This window comes from Sciurus carolinensis, chromosome 14, assembly GCF_902686445.1.
Source record: "Sciurus carolinensis chromosome 14, mSciCar1.2, whole genome shotgun sequence".
Taxonomy (NCBI): domain Eukaryota; kingdom Metazoa; phylum Chordata; class Mammalia; order Rodentia; family Sciuridae; genus Sciurus; species Sciurus carolinensis.
The window spans coordinates 7,213,137-7,228,687 of NC_062226.1; the positions used below are offsets into that span (position 1 = coordinate 7,213,137).

Sequence of the window (15,551 nt, forward strand, 5' to 3'; positions counted from 1 at the left end):
TAGCCAGGGCTGTCTGCCGTCCTCCAAGCCTGTCACCTGTACCCTGGTTGGTGAAGCCTGGAGGATTCCAGGGCAGTTGCCATGGGGGCTATCAGGGCAGTCCTATCCTAATGCGCGAAGACTTGAGTCTTATCTAACGGTGGGGAGGGGGTCACAGTGTGCAGCACCTAAGTGTGCCGACTTCTAGTCCAGACTTATCATCCCCTGTCCTGTCCACACGTGGGGCCTCTTGCCCCTGTCTGTCCCTCCAGAGTGCCAGCGTCAGCTGTAGGTCCATCCTCCAGGCTGAGTTTGTGGCCCTGCCTCCTAGTGGTCACAGCGGGGTTCACAGGATGAGGAGGAGCTAACCTCCAGGTGCTAGGTGCTTTAACCAGCCTTCGCCCTCCTTATAGCACACTGGCCATGTCCCGTCCTCACCCAACCCGCGCTCAAACCTTCCCTGCCCGCGAGCCCCACAGAGAACATGAGCCAGCAGAGGACACACAGTTCCCCATAGTCCAGGAATGGGTTTTATTCTCAGCCGAGAGACAGCAAGACTGGAGGCCTTCAGAGAGCCACACAGCTGCCAGCACAGTGCCCCCATGCTTTGGGGGCAATGGAGAGGATGGCTGAGGGGGCTGGCTGTCCACAGGCCGAGCAGGACAGGGAGGCTTACTGAAGGTGGCACACTGTGGAGCGGGTACATCAGGGCGACAGCATTCCCTTGTAGTTGGGCCACATGACTCCACAAGGACAGCATGGTGACTGATTCCCAACACTAGAGGCGCGGCTGAGTCGGCCATATATATGTATATATGTATAGAGTATTTATAGATATTTATAGAACAGGGCAGGAGCGATACCACAGAGGGACACAAGTTTTCACCAACGTCACGCCTGGATGTGTCAGCTCACCACTACGACAGACTAAGTCACAGATGAAAGAGATGCTTTGGGCCAGGGTCGGGGGGGTGGGGAGGCCACTGTCAAGTCACAGAGCAGCTGTCCAGGCAGGCTTGGAGAGGGAGGTCTCCGAAGAATAGGAGGGATCTGGTTAGAGGTCGAAGGGGGGCCTGGGGCTCTCAGGACGGGATGGACTTGCCTGACCCGATCGGCTGGCAGTTGGAGAGAAAGCCAAGAGAAAACAGGAGAGAGAAAAGGAAGGAGAGAGCTGGTAAGGCAAGAGCAGCCATGCCCTGGCAGGTGACACAGCTGTGGGCGTGGACAAGGTTTCTGGAAAAGAGGAAACGGACAGATGGACAGATAGGAAAGGGAAGGAAAGTGCAGGAGCTGGAGGCGGCTGGGCCAGCGCTCCCAGGGAGTCTGGGTAGAGGCAGGGCAGCCCTCCACCACACACACAGCCTCTCACACGCCACCCAGGCAGTGCTTCCGCAGTTCAGACGCATGCCCGGCCCCAGGGCTGCCGCCGCCTCTGATTACCCTGCCTTCCACCCCTAGCCCCCACAGCAGCCACCAGGCTGGAAAAGAAGACTGAACTAGGAGGGCAAAGCTAGATGGGGTACTGGAGGGAGCACTGGAGGCCCCTCAGGTGATCAGAAAGCCCAGCAGTCCTCTGAGGGGACCCAGGGGAAGGTGGGAGGAAGGCAGCCGGATGCCACTGGCCACAGGCTTATAAGTCTAAGAGGGGAGCCTCAGCTGGTCGGGGGGCTGCAGGTCGCGTAGGTGAGGCTGGGCCCTTCCTGCTGGGGAAAAGCAGAAGAGTGAGAATCAGTGGCCAGGGAATGGTGGCAGGTGGGGTCACCGGGCAAATTCTGTGACCTGGCCAGGTGGGAACTCAGAAGCTGACTCATCCAAGTTAGCAGACACTGTTGTGCCCTGGCAGAAAAGGTCACTCTTAGGAATGACAGGCCAAGGTGCAGGAACCCAGGGCTGGCTGAGATGCTTCATCTGGGGCTGAGGAACTGTCTTCTGTTGCAAGGAGGTAGGGGAAGGGGGCTCTGTGTCCCTGCCTCACCTGGGCTGACACTGCATAGGACACTCAGGCTTTCAGAAATCAAACCACCAGGGCCTCCACTCAAGCTCCTGTCCTAGGAAGGCCTCGGTTCCCAGAGCTCCCAACTGGGAGGAGGACGCCATGCTGCAGCTACGGCTCAGACTGGGGGATGGATGAGGCATGCCCAGGATGAAGCTCAAAGGCCTCTAGCCTTCTCAGAGTTCAGCTGCACATACAACCCCTCCAAGCTCCCAGCTCCTACACCATAAACCATGAGCTCTCTGGCTGGCCTCTTTGTAGCTCCAGAGAGCACCCACATCTGCCGTCTTGGGCAGGGAGCCTGTCCCAAGAGCCTTCAGTTCAGGCATGGAGGCCTTGGGCAGTGGTGCTGAGTCCCGAGGCTCGCCGAGAAGGGAGGTGAGAGAACCAGCTGGCAGAGGACAGAAAGGAAAGAGGGAGTCTGGAGCTGCAGAAGGGAGAGGGAGGGGGCCTGCTCTGAGGTCTCAGGTTGCACCCCCCAGCATGGAGCTGGTGCAGCGGGGTCAGGCAACACTGTTCATGCAGCAGGCTGAGAGCATGTACCTACCGTGGCTGACACTCCTCAGGGGTCACTGATAGTGATTCTGAAAGACAGCACGAAATCAACAGGGCAGTTCACACGCACAAGTGGGGCAGGCCTGGGGGCAGGGAACACGCATACGCACACGCCTGGGCGTGCACACACATGCTGTGAGGCCCCATGGCCCTGCATGCACACGCTAACACACATGCCCACAAACAACACACATACACCTCCCTCCAGCCACCTCCCAGTGCCCAGCACCCTTGCTGGTTGGCACGTGCAGCACGGATCTGGGGCATGCAGCCACTCGGCACACTGAAGCACACGCGTGGGCTGTCACAATACAGAAGCTTGCCTGCACACAAGCCATTTGCACCAGCTCCCTGCACACTTGTGCCTGATGTGCTCAGAGGGCCACTGCACGGCTCCACAAGGGAAAGGGCTTGCTTTCTAGGGCCCAGTTGTCATTTATCTGTCCAAGAGCTTCCGTGGCGCTCCACTGCTTGTAGCACTGAGTCCCAGGCCTGTCTCTTCTTCTAACTATGAAAGTTCTCCAACCTGCCCCACCCTAGCCACGCTGTCTCATTGCTGTCCTCTACCCAGCCAGCAGCTCTTAGTGTATTCCATAATAAATCTCTGCCCATATCACTTCTCCCAACCCAAATGCCCTCTGGATTCCTCACCACCTAAACCTTATCTCCATTGTGCCCCAGACCCCACTAAAGTCAGGATGCTTTGAAGAAGCTCCTCCAGTCTGCTCTTTCTCCAGGCAGGATCATGACTTGCTAAATGTGTCCCTTGTGTCATTGAAAATGGAGTAAGAGGAGCTGGGGAGATAGCTCAGTCGGTAGAGTGCTTGCCTTGTAAGCACAAGGCCCTGGGTTCGATCCCCAGCACCCAAAAAAAAAAAAAAAAAAGAAAAAAAAAGAAAATGGAGTAAGAGGAGGTACCAGATCTCACAGTTCCCCTATGTCATGCCTCAGCAGGGACCTGGGTAGGTCCAATCCCGTAAGAGTCTGAGCTCATGTTGGCAGTTAGCACAGTGCCCCTATAGCCACTTGTGCCATTCAGCACCCCTACAGCCCTTGTCTCCCTTGATCCCCATACCAACCCTGAGAGAAAGGCAGAAAATGAATTATCATTTGGCAGAAAGGAAACTGAAGCCCAGGGAGGGAAAATGACTTGTCTAAAATAAGGCTAGGGTGAACCAGCACTTCTAGACTCCCAGACCAGTGCACCTGCCCAGTACTGCACAGCTTGCCTTCACCCCATCTGCTTCGGGCATCAGGTCCTCAAAGAGCAGGCCCCATGCCCGCTTCATTTGGTTAATGGAGGCTAGACCTCTAACCCTACCCTCCAGCCATCTGGAAACAGAGTCTATCAGTCTGTGTTTTTCTTCAGAGAATGTGGCCAGTGGAAACAGGGCAGACTGAATGAGATATTGGAGTGAACTTCCCTAAAGAAGGTCATGGATCAAGATGGCAGAGCCAGGACTAGGGGTATGGCTCAGTGCTGCCTGGCATGTGTAAGGCCCTGGGTTCCATCCCCAGCACCGCAAAAGGAGAAAAAAAAAAAAAAAAAAAAAAAGTCAAGGAAAAGGAAGAATCTCTTTCTCCAGAAATCTCTGGAATGGGACAGCCTACACCTATTCCTACCCTTCCCATGTCCACCACTTTGGTCCACACCAGGTAGGGTCAAAAGCAGGGAGAAAGGAAGGAAAGGCACCAGATTGTCCCATGGCTCTCAGAACCCTGCCCCACCTGCTTCCTGTCCTACCTATGCCTGGGTGCCACTCACACTCACACCTGTGTGCACGCCCACACACACATCACACAGTCGCAGCCTGACCTCTCTTCCTGTGGGCCAGAGGCTAGACACCACCCTGGGATAAACTGGTCAAAAGAGGGCTAGGAAATGCTCAGGTAGCCCTGAGTGTAACAACACAATCCTCATGGTCCAGAGAGGAAGGATCTGGGTTCAGGTCCCTGGGCCTGAGCAAGGCTCGCCCGGGGAAAGGAAGAGGGTAATGGAGAACTGAGAGCGAGAAGGGGAAAAGAAAGCAATGTTGGAGGCCAGGAGTGAAAAAAGAGTGAAGTGCCATGCAAATGCTGGAAAGAAGGGAGCAAGTGGGATGAGCCCCACAGTAGCTCCCCAGAAACGACCACCTCCGGGACTCAGCGCTCCGTGGGGCCGGGCTCCGCCGCCCTTGACCCCACGTACGGGGCTCCCACACCCAGGAACTGAGCGCCTGGGATGCAGAGGGTCGGCTCTGGCCGCTGGGCGGCTGCTCTAGAATCCGATTTCACCTCCCACCCGGGCACGCCCGCCCGGCGGCCTCTCCCGCCGTAGTCAGACCCTACTCACCTGGGGACCCCAGGCGGGGCGCGGTTGGGGCGCGAGGGCACCTGGGGAGGAGGACCGAAGGGGTCAGGGGAAGCCCCCGGCCTGGAGGGCACGGGGGGCGCCCCCCCCAGGGCGGACCCAGCAGGCGGAGGCCCAGGAGCAGGGCCCCGCGACCCGGGCCGGGCTGGGGGCACGGCGGGGGCTCGGCGCTGCGGCGTGGGGCTGGACGTGGGCGATCTGCGGGCGACAAGGACAGGGGAACAGGAGATGAGCGATCCGCCCCAGCCTGAGGCCCCGCCCCAGCCCAGAGCCGGCCACGCTCATGCACGCAAGCCCCGCCCCAAGGTGGTGGCCGGAGCCTGAGCCCCGCCCCCGGCATCGCCAACGTTCCAGCTCCGCCCCGCAGCCAGCTCTCCACGGCAAGCCCCGCCCCGCGTTAAGCCCCGCCCTTTCTAAGCTCCGCCCCTCGCTCCAGGTGGGAGCCGCATCGGTGACGCGGGCGCGCCACTGCCCGGTCCCGGCCTTCCTCCCGCGGGCCCCGGGTTGGGGGGCTTTGGGGCCGTGGGGGCCGGCCCTGGTACCTGCGTCCGGCCGGTACGCTCTGCACCTGCAGCCAGGAGTCGTCCACGGGCGGGGGCATGGGCGTGCTGACAGTGGTCGTGTTGATGTCGCCGATGATGCTGAGCGCCTCCTTCAGCGCGTGATACATGCGCAGCATCTCGTCGCGCCGCTGTGCCTGCTCTGCCGACTCCTCCATCAGTGTGTTCTGGTCCCCGCAGGAGTACAGGTTGGCCAGCAGCTCTGAGAAGATGAACTCCTTGGTCTGCGGGCGAAGACGGGAGTAGAGTAGGACCTGATGCCTGTGCCGCCTTGCCTGCCCTCCCACATCCTGCTGGGACTGAGCGCAGGACTGGGAGCCGGGCTTGGCTTTCAGATACGACTTTGAGCCGAACCTCGGAGATGTCCCGCCCCACTGCACTGCCCTTTTCTCAGAAGGGGACTGTGAACTCCAGGGAGGAAAAGTCATCTGTCCAGTCACAGATCTGGGAAGAGACTTAGAACCTAGTCTGCCACTGGGACACACTTGCCTATTCGGCTTTTTGAGACTTTCCAAGAACTTTCATGCTCCACTGGTTCAAAATAAGGAAGATGACAGTTTAAAATGTTCCGAGCCCTTGAGCCCAGCGCTCACTCTCTTCAGTTCTGTTCTCTGTAACAGCTGTAAATGTGTGCCTGCATTGAGGGAAACGCGTCTGTCCGTAGCGGTGCCTTGTTAACGTTCTCCTTAAAATCTCTGCCCAGGCTCTGGGTCATTCATGGCTGAGGTTTTGACACATATGGGCGGATCGCTCCATATGTATTTCCAAATACATATGGAACACCTGTCATGCGTCAGGCACTGAGTTGCTACACATTTTACATGCATTTAATCTATCATCATTCATAGTTTATATGTAAGAAAACAGGTTCAGATGAGGTAGCTTATTTGTTCAAAGTCACACAGGGAATTTGTGGCAAAACTAGGATTCAAACCTAGTTCCACTTCCATGGGGACCTGCATTTTCACTAAGTCACGAGTTATGAAGGAGTGGGGAGGTATCTGTGGATTCTCAAAAGGTGCTGCTCCTGGAAAACATTTATGTATGTTTGAGACAACTTGGCTATGTGCATCTACTTTTTCAACTGTAAAATTTCATGAAATCTAAATTTAGATTATTTCCAATGGAAATTTAATGTCTGAATTGGATTTGGAAAATTTAGTATGAGAAAAAAGTATGTAAAATATCTTGCTAATGTGTTCCAGACTGACTACATATTGAGAAAGAATATTTTTGATATTTTGGGCTTAAAATATAATTGAAGTTTTTTTCTTTCTGTCGTGTGTGTGTGTGTGTGTGTGTGTGTGTGTGTGTTGTTTGTTTCTGGGGTCTGAAGCCAGAACCCAGAGCCTGAAGCATGTCAGGCACAAGATCCACTGCTGAATGTATCTCCAGTTATCTTTTTACTTTTTTTTTTTTTTTTTTTTGGGGTACTAGGGATTGAACCCAGGAGCACTTTACCACTGAGCCACATCCCCAGCCCTTTTTATTTTTAATTTTAAAATTTGAGACAGGGTCTCACTAAGTTGCTCAGGGCCTCACTAAGTTGCTGGCTGGCTTTGAACTTGTGATCCTCCTGCCTCCACCTGCCAAGGCACATGGATGCCACAGTGCCCAACTTCTTTTTCCTTTTTTAAATATGGCCACTAGAAAATGTAAAATTATAGACTAAACCCACATTATATTTCTGTTGGAAAGTTCTGGTCTGTACATGCCCTCTCTTTTGAGACCTGGTCCCCTTGGGCTGGCCACTGTCTCCCTCAGGCCTCCCTGGCTGCCTTCCTCCCTGGTCCCATGGGACCGCGGGTCCCCCCATCCCTGGTGGCGATGCACGCACATTGTTAATCATGAGGTGCATGATGGTCTTAGGCATGAGGTCCCGCACGGTCTTGTTGACAATGGCCATGTATGAGTCTACCAGGTTCCGGATGGTCTCCACCTGCCGTTCCAGCTGTGGGTCCATGGAGTGCATGAAGCTGTCCGAACCATTCTCCTCCGTCTCGCTGGCCTACCATTGGGAAATGAAGGGCATCAGTGTGGCCTTGTTTGGGCAGCCAGGCTGCAGGCATGCCAGGACCCCAGCCCTCCAGGGCTCTCTGGAACACTGAAGCATAGAAAGCAGCTCAGGGCTCTGCCCACCCCTGTGCCTCTCAGGTTCTGACTCTAGTGCCTGTACTTTGCCTCAGTTTCCCCATGCTGACATTAGAGAAGGATGTCTCCAGCTCCCCTGTGTGAAGACCCAGCCAAACTGGTACCAGGCTGGCGGTGCCTGGCAGGAGACAAGGGAGAGCATACTCACTTTCTCTTTGTCCTGGGAGGCCCACACCAGAGCCACAGAGGCCACCACACCAGCATTGCCACCGCCACCGCCACCAGGGAGCACAGATGAAGCAAACACACAGAGAGGAAAAGAGGAGCAATTGAGTGAACCCAGGGCACTGCACCCCAGCTCTGTGGTGGCTCTAGACATTGCCAGAACAAAAGAGGAGAGAAAAGAGAAGTAGCCACAAGAAACCACCATCCTCAAAGGGGGTGCAGGAGATGCCATCTGCAGCAGGGCAGGGGACACATAAAACTGCCACTACAGAAGGATGGAAGGACCAGAGCACTTAACTCTGGCAGTGGGGGGTGGGGTGCCTGCTCTGTGAACCACATAAGGGCTCAGAAACCTGGCATGACTTGGCATCTGTGAAGGTGATGCCCCAGGGCCTATGGTACAAGCAGCTTGCCCCTCTCCTCCCTGCCCTTCCTCTCACCCCAACACGCTCGGGGTACACGCCAGCCCTCAGGAAGGAGGCCTTCCAGCTGTCCACCTCCTCCTGTGTCTCACAGGCCAGTTCCAGCTGCCGATAATCCTTGTAGACATTCCTGCAAGATGGAGCAGGCGGAGGGAAGCGGGTGAAGGCCACCCCTTGGGGGTTAAGGGCATGCCTGAACTTTGAGGTTGTCATGCTTAGGGTTGAGCTCTGGCTTTCTAGCATCCCAGGTGTGGGACTTCAGGCAAGTGCCCTCCTCTTTCTAAGGCTCAGCTTCCTCATCAGGAAAATAGATGAATAATGACTGTTGTCTCCTTTGGTTATTTGTGAAGCTTCAGTGAAATAAGCAGAAGTACTTGGAAAGGCACCGAGCCCCGAACCACGGGGACACACATAAGACGTGCAGCCCTGGCTTGGGACTCAGACCTCTGCTAGCACCCTCCCTGAGGACTTCTCTAGTGGCAGTGATGTCAGACCCTCATCTCTGAGTAGGAGAGAGTGCGCAAACTGGGGCCCGGGGTTGGGGGTGAGAGGCGTGGTGCTGCCCCTGGCCCCGTGAGAAACTGAGAGATGCAAGAAGGGGCTAGGTCTAAGCAGGACTCTTCTGTCCCCAGTGCCTGGCAGAGCATCAGGCAGATCAGGCATTAAGCAAGTGACTGAAAGGGAGGGAGGGAGGGAGGAAGGGCCAAGAGAGGAAGAGGAGGAGGTCCAGACATGGTGTACAGCACACAGGAGAAAGTCAACAGATGTGGGTTGAATAAGTGGCTCCTTGTGAACCTCGGGGCAGGTCCTGCTCCTTCCTGGACTATGTGCCCAGTTTCTACTCAACAGGAGTGGTTTAGGGTTTCCAGAACCTGGGGTCCCAGCACCCCCGTGAGGGCCAGACAGCTACCTCTGCTCGGTGTTGAAGAGGGCAAATATGTGCTTGCTGGACATGAACCCCTTCTCCACGTCACGCAGCTTCAGATTGTCCACAGACAGCATGTATTTCTTCTCCTTCTCCTGTGGATGGAGGAAGAGTCACGGGTGAGGTTGGCACTGCCATGCCTCAGTCCCCGAGGGTTCCACACTGGTCGGCACCTGGGGTTGTGGACCCCCAAGAACAGCCTGAGCTCCTAGCGCCAGTCCCTGCCACCACACAGGTGCTACCCAATAAAGCCCGACTGTGGGACCCTGTTCTGAATGGGCTTCGCCAGCGCCCCCTGGACTTCAAGCCAGTCCCAGCAGCCCTGCATATAGGTACGCCTGAGCCCAAGGGGCTGGGGAGGCAGGGGACTCCCACAGCCCACCCTAAGCAAATCCTGGAGGCAAGCCAGGCCAGCCCCAGGCAGGGACGGCACACATGAGTCTTTCTTGTCCCTGGCCTGGTGGCCTCTGACTTCATTTCCTGACTATAGAGACAAGTGAGGGGGGCCACCAGCCTGGAGCTTCAAAGAGCCAGCTCAGCCTGCTGCCCCAGCTGCCCATGTGTTAGCAATCAGACACAGCACAGCCCAGAGATGGTGGATCTGTGGTTGTGCACGTGTGTGTGGTTGTCTGTTCGTGCAAGCACCCGTATCCCATCACTGTTGTGTGGATGCTCATGTGTCTGTAGTACACAGAGGTGCGTGTGCATGTGTGTGTGTGACCCTGCTGTGTATCAGGGTGGGCATGTGTGTGCTTGGACATGGGCCGTTGTGAATGCCTCCGTGTTTGCATGCATGTGCCCATGGGACCTGTGCTGTGGGGACACAGATTTGCCTACATGTGCAGGGGGTAAGCATGTTTGGTTTGCCTGCAGCTGTGTATCTGTGAACACACATGCATCTGTAGGCTCTGTGTCCCAGGGAGAAGGTGTCCAGGAGTGGGAGGGGCTTCTGCTGGACCCAATTGCCCACTCAGCACCACAGGACCTTCGCTGGAGGGAGGTCTCAGGGTTTGGACATGAACCTCACTGAGGATCTCAGGTGGGGGAGCTGGGTTAGGGGGACTTTGTTCCCCACCCTGGTGTCATCCTGTTCCCCCTAACCCCCACACCCGACTGGCCCATGCAGACACATAAAGCCCTCTTTATGCCAGGCGGGTGGCCGAGAGCCCCAGAGGGCGGCTGGGGGAGGAGAGGAGGAAGTTGCACACGCGGCCAGGGAACATCTGGAACCGTTCGAGGGAGGCCCCGCCATCCGCCCAGCGCTTGGGGGTGGGACACTAGGTAGGAGCGGCCTCCTCCCCCACCCCTCCCTTCCTGCCGGCCAGCCCCCTCCCCAGGCCCCTCCCTCCCAGCCCAGCTCCCGCTCACCCCTGCCACGTCAAAGGAGGCAGAAGGGGAGTCCGGAGCAGAGAGGGGACTGCGGCTGGCCGGGCTGGGGCTGGGGCGACGCGGAGGCTGGGGCTGGGGGGGCCTTGGATCTCCAGGGCATGGGGCTGAAGCCACCACCGGACGGACAGACACTGCTGCCTGGATGGACCAGCGGACACCTCCACTCCGTCTACCCAGTGTTTAGACTATCTGTTCAGGACTCCCAAATTGTACAGTAGTCTGCACATTGGTTAGGCTGGGCTGGGTTAGACCCTCGGCGCCACCACTGGAAAGCCCCACCGACCCGCTGCCACCCAGAAACGGAGCCGGGAGCTGGGGCGGGGGACTCGGGGGTCAGGGTGGGCCGGGAGGATGTGCAGAGATGGGGGTGCCACCCTGCTGTGGGACTGGTGGGGAGTGCTGGCGGGGAGGTCAGCGGGGGAAGACAGAAGACCGGGTCACGGTGAGCTGGGGATGTGGGCAGCGCCCGTCTGCCCAGGGCCTCCCTCACCCCAGCCACCCCAGTGACCAGAAGTGGGCAGCGGGGTGGAGAAGGAAGCCAGACCCCAGCCCCTGAGCCCAGAGCGCCTCCGCGTCCCCAGCAGTCCTAGTGCGAAAATCCACTCACCCCCGACACACCTCGGCACACACCAGCGCGACCCAGACACATGGATCTGCACACCCAAACTCCACAGTCCACACCCGGGCCCCAGGCACACGCGCACACCACAGTGCACACACACACGTGCACACACACCCAGACACACTCAGTCCACAAGAGAACACCCCTCCTGTACCCCCAAACATACACACACCCTCGAATATCCCACACGCCCCCACCTCCAGCCCACCCTATCCCTACACTCACGTCCCAAGCACAGGCACACACGCAGTCACACTCAAGCACACACATTCACACCTGGTGCTCACACTCCAAACACACCCCTCTGCAACCCCCCAGCATCCACAAGCTAACCCTGGGCCCCACGCACACAGCACAGGCCCCTCTCCACACACGCAGGTCCCAGTCCTCGGCCAGTTTCACACACGACTAAACTCCACTGTACACACCAGGCTTTAAAAGGACCCACGCCCACAGGTGTGAGGACAAGGGACTCTCTCAGGCAGCGTAGCACCAGGCCCTGCGTAAGAAGCCCCGTAGAGTAACACGGGGCCCATGGAGGGGTGTCTAGGGAGCCAGCCAGGGTGATAGAGCAGGAAGCCACCCCCAAGGGTGCCCCACGCCACCTCACACTCCATCCCTTCCAGGGGCCCCTGGACTCAGGGAGAGGCCAGGGTTAGGGTAATGAGGTCCAGATGGCTTGGCGCCCCCGCCAGTGACGACACAGGGCCCCGCCCAAGGTGGGAGGTGGGGCCCCTGCCCAGAGTGGACTTGGAGGAGACAGGGACCAAGGAGGGGACATGGAAACCTCTCAAAATCACAGGCCCCCCCACCCCAAGGCTCACTCCCCGTTGACAGCACCCCATCCTCCAGCATCCCCTCAGGAAGAAGGGGGTCCCTTCCCCCACTCCGTGGCCAGCTGGAGTTCATTACCACAATCTCCCCCTAGCCCTCCCTGTTCTCTCTGGTCACCTCTGGAATCCAGATGTGGAAGCCAAATAGACTCATTCTTAAAGGAGACCAGCAACAGGGGAGGGAGGTGGCCGGGCTTCTGGGAGCCCGAGTGGGCTGGGAGTTGTCTTGTGGTGTGACCCTGTGGGGCACCCTCGCTCCTTGCCCGTTGGCCTGGGGGCACCACGGCCAGCTCCCTTGGACATCAGGGGCCTTGGGGACTGGGGTGCAGGGGTTAACCGCCTGTCTGGCAGCTGGACTCGTGTGTCATGGCCTGTGGGGGCCATGGAGGAGGCGGCACGCCCTGGAGCGAGAAAACAGGAAGGCCACTGGGCCGACGGGTCAGGGAGGGGCACCCAGCACCCCTGCCCATCCTCTCCAGGGCGCTCAGCCCCAAGCTCCCCCGTCCTGCCAGGCCACCATCTCCTTTCACCTTGGATGATAGGACTCCTCCCTCAGAGCCTGGGCGTGTCTACCCATAAGTCTTTTATGGGACTTGTTACAACCCTGTGGTGTGGTGTGGGACACTCCAAGTGCGGGGCAGGGTCTGAGTCTGAGTCTGGCCACCTGCCTGACTTCTTGATGACCCATGGACCCCGACTCACCTCGTCGTCCTTATACCAGGAGAGATTCTCAGCGGTCAGCACAAACCAGTACTCCTTGGAACCCCCCTTCATGATGCCAATGTTATTGATGGTCAGCCAGCCCTTCCGGATGACCTGGACCGGGAGAGGCACGTAGGTCAGTGTGCTGGGGCCGGGCTTCCCCGTGGAGGATGAGGTAGGCAAAGAGAGGCATATAAAGCCCACCCCCACCAACTCGTGGAGGCCCAACTGGTCAAGGAGGATGAGGCCAGACCTTCCCTGGTTTGAACCACAAGTGAACAGAGTAGGAGACAGAGGAAGGCAGAGGTCAGCTCAGGATGAGGAGCCTTCTGACAGCCAGAGTTGCCTGAGCAAAGGACTGGAGGTGGTTGGGAATGAATTCCCTGTTGATATAAGTGTGAAGAAGTTGTGACTAAGTGGGTAAGACAACCTCAAGTGTCTTTTAAGTTTAAGGTCTAATCTATTCTAAAACTTACTTCTGACCTCAGGGACTTTGCACATGCCATTGTTCCTCTGCCTGGAAAGTACTTCCCTTTCCTTTACATTTACCCTTTGGGTATCAACTCAGGATTTGCATTCTTAAGCAGGCCCTCCCTGGCCCCCAGTGTAAACCAGGATCCCTATAATAATCTTTGATCACTCTCCTAGGTCTTCTATAATGATGACTGCAATTTTAATATACTCTGTGTGTGTGTGTGTGTGTGTGAGAGAGAGAGAGAGAGAGAGAGAGAGAGAGAGAGAGATTATCTGTTGATGCAGCATCCTCTGCTAAATTGTGAATGCTCTTGCTCATAAGTATATCCCAGCACCCTGCAGGATTCTTGGAAGACAGAGCATGATCAATGAAAATCTGTGGCATGAATGAATGAATGCCACACTAGTAGAATCTTAGGCCCCAGGCTCCCTGGGTAGGGGAAGGGGCTGAGCCATGATTACCCAGGCCCTCTTCTTAGTAGGGAAAGCTCAGAGTCACAAGCCAAGGTCCCTTCTCATGACAGAAAGCAGCTGTCGCCAGGGCTGTCCTGAGCCATTGCTGCAGGCGAGGGCCTGTGAATGCCACTCCAATGGCAGGGTCACTGTTCGAGAGGATGAGAGAGCTGCTTCTCCTCTGGCTCTCACCTCTCTGCTGCATCTCTGAGCATCCAGAGAAGCCCAATGAGGCCTGGGGCCTGCTGCTGAAGCCCGTGAAGCCCTCCTGTGGCCCTCCTCACCCATCGGGCTTTCTTGAGAACCTGGCTAAGAAGTCAAACCTCACAGCCAAGCTGAGGGGAGATCACAGCTGTCCTGGCTGCCACCCTGCTCTCTGCTGACCTGTAGCCTTTGTCCTTTCCTGGCCGCTCCCAGCCCTGGACTCTTCCCTGCATATCCAAAGCCCCTCTCTGGAGCCGCAGCACCAGAGAACTCCCTCCCTACCTGGGGCTTTCAGAGGCCTTGGCTGGGCCTCCTGCAGGCCCAGGTCTCCGAGTGGCAGGGGAGGCTCTGACTTCTGTCCAGGGACTGGCACCAGTGAGTTCTGGCTCAACTGCATTTTCCTATGACATTACATCCACTCATCCCTGTCTTCTATTGAGCATCTACTATGCACCAAGCAAGGGGTTGGGGCTGAGGATTTCATGATGAGCAAGAGAGACACAGCCCTCCCCTTGGGCCTGGGAGGGAAGGAGACATTGAGGCAATAATGGCGCAAACACTGAGGTTCTTACAAGGAAACTACAGTTTTGGGAACCTATGGGGAGAAGTGCTGGGGCTCTAGGGCTCGTGGGTACAGCTGGGGTCTAGCAAGAGGTCCTGAGGAGTGGTTTCTGCAGATGCCTGAAGGCCGGAGAGCAGGAAGCCACCAGGTGAGGAGGGACTCGCCTCTGGACTCTTCCTGCATCTCTTTACTCAACTCTGGTGAAGGTGGCCGTCAGCTTCCTAAGGACATGTCTCCCTCATATCCGCTCATCCAGCATCCACCCCAGTATTCACCCGCCCATCTCTTCATCCACCCACAGATGTCGCAGGACCACCTCCTGGTGTGGGGCTACCTGCCCACATGGTCTAACTTCGCCTGAGGCGTGCTGGCTCGTGCACACTGATGGGTGGGTGGATGGGACTGTGTGCAGCTAGGCCTTCCTCGGCCTGTGAGCAGGTGTGGGACACTCATGTGCCAGTGTGTGCAAGTGATTCAAGCCAAGGGTGCCCTCTTGCCCCCTGCAGACCCCCAGTACCACAGGACCCCTCCTCCCCCTCACTATGCAAGCCAAGAGCCCCAGTCCTGGTACTCACCAGAATCTCATCCTGCAAAGAGGTAACCATAGCAACCACGAGAAGCATCGGGGAGAGAGGAGAGAGGGTTACTGAGGCAGAGTGGGATGCTTGTGGCTGGCAGATGACAGGCTCCCTGGTCCCCGTAGGACCCTTCCCCTCATGGGAGGGGGGTTCTCAGAGCTTGGCGTCCATCCGGCACCCTCCATCCCTCCAGCTGGGACGCTGGGGCCCACTCACCTGGTTCCCGGAAGCCTTCTTCTTGTTCATCTGGTTGCTCCTCTGCTGAGCACTAAGAGGAAGGAGGGAGGGTGCTCAGAGCGTCTCAGCTGCCCTGCCCACAGCGCAGGGGCCATGGAACCCAGAGGGCTAACCCGGCAGGCCGGGCTCTGTGTCTGCACACGCATGCCTCATCGCACAGTGTGTCACTTTGCTGCTCAGGGAGTGTACTCACTTGGCAAAGCCTATGAAGTCCTCATGGTTGGTATTCATGTAAGCCAGCTCAATATCGATGAGAAGCATGACCTTTGAGGGCACCCAGGTCAGCAGCAAGCAAAAAAGACACCACAAAATTTAAAAATGGATGACCATCTGGGAGAAGAGAACTCGCAGTACATACAGGAGGTTAGCATGCATGAGAACTAATAAAATGTCCCCA

General features: G+C 57.2%; 1 protein-coding gene across 22 annotated transcripts in view; it reads right to left on the reverse strand.

The window, feature by feature from the left end:
* Nucleotides 1-495: 495 nt before the first annotated feature.
* Dnm1 (dynamin 1) overlaps nt 496-15,551 on the reverse strand; it is a 40,609-nt gene continuing 25,553 nt past the window's right edge. For 2 of the 22 annotated variants that reach the window (XM_047524652.1, XM_047524654.1), the window contains exons 12-23: nt 15,348-15,418; nt 15,134-15,185; nt 14,915-14,926; nt 12,647-12,760; nt 9,086-9,195; nt 8,194-8,305; nt 7,737-7,748; nt 7,275-7,445; nt 5,420-5,661; nt 4,860-5,075; nt 2,520-2,556; nt 496-1,094 (exon numbers count right to left, since the gene is read on the reverse strand). In XM_047524652.1, coding sequence (XP_047380608.1) covers nt 2,535-2,556; nt 4,860-5,075; nt 5,420-5,661; nt 7,275-7,445; nt 7,737-7,748; nt 8,194-8,305; nt 9,086-9,195; nt 12,647-12,760; nt 14,915-14,926; nt 15,134-15,185; nt 15,348-15,418 — 1,134 coding nt within the window. In that variant the 3' untranslated portion in view covers nt 496-1,094; nt 2,520-2,534. Of the gene's footprint in view, nt 1,683-2,519; nt 2,557-4,859; nt 5,076-5,419; nt 5,662-7,274; nt 7,446-7,736; nt 7,749-8,193; nt 8,306-9,085; nt 9,196-12,646; nt 12,761-14,914; nt 14,927-15,133; nt 15,186-15,347; nt 15,419-15,551 lie in introns of all 22 variants that reach the window. The other 20 variants (XM_047524647.1, XM_047524648.1, XM_047524645.1 and 17 more) reach the window with 17 other exon arrangements.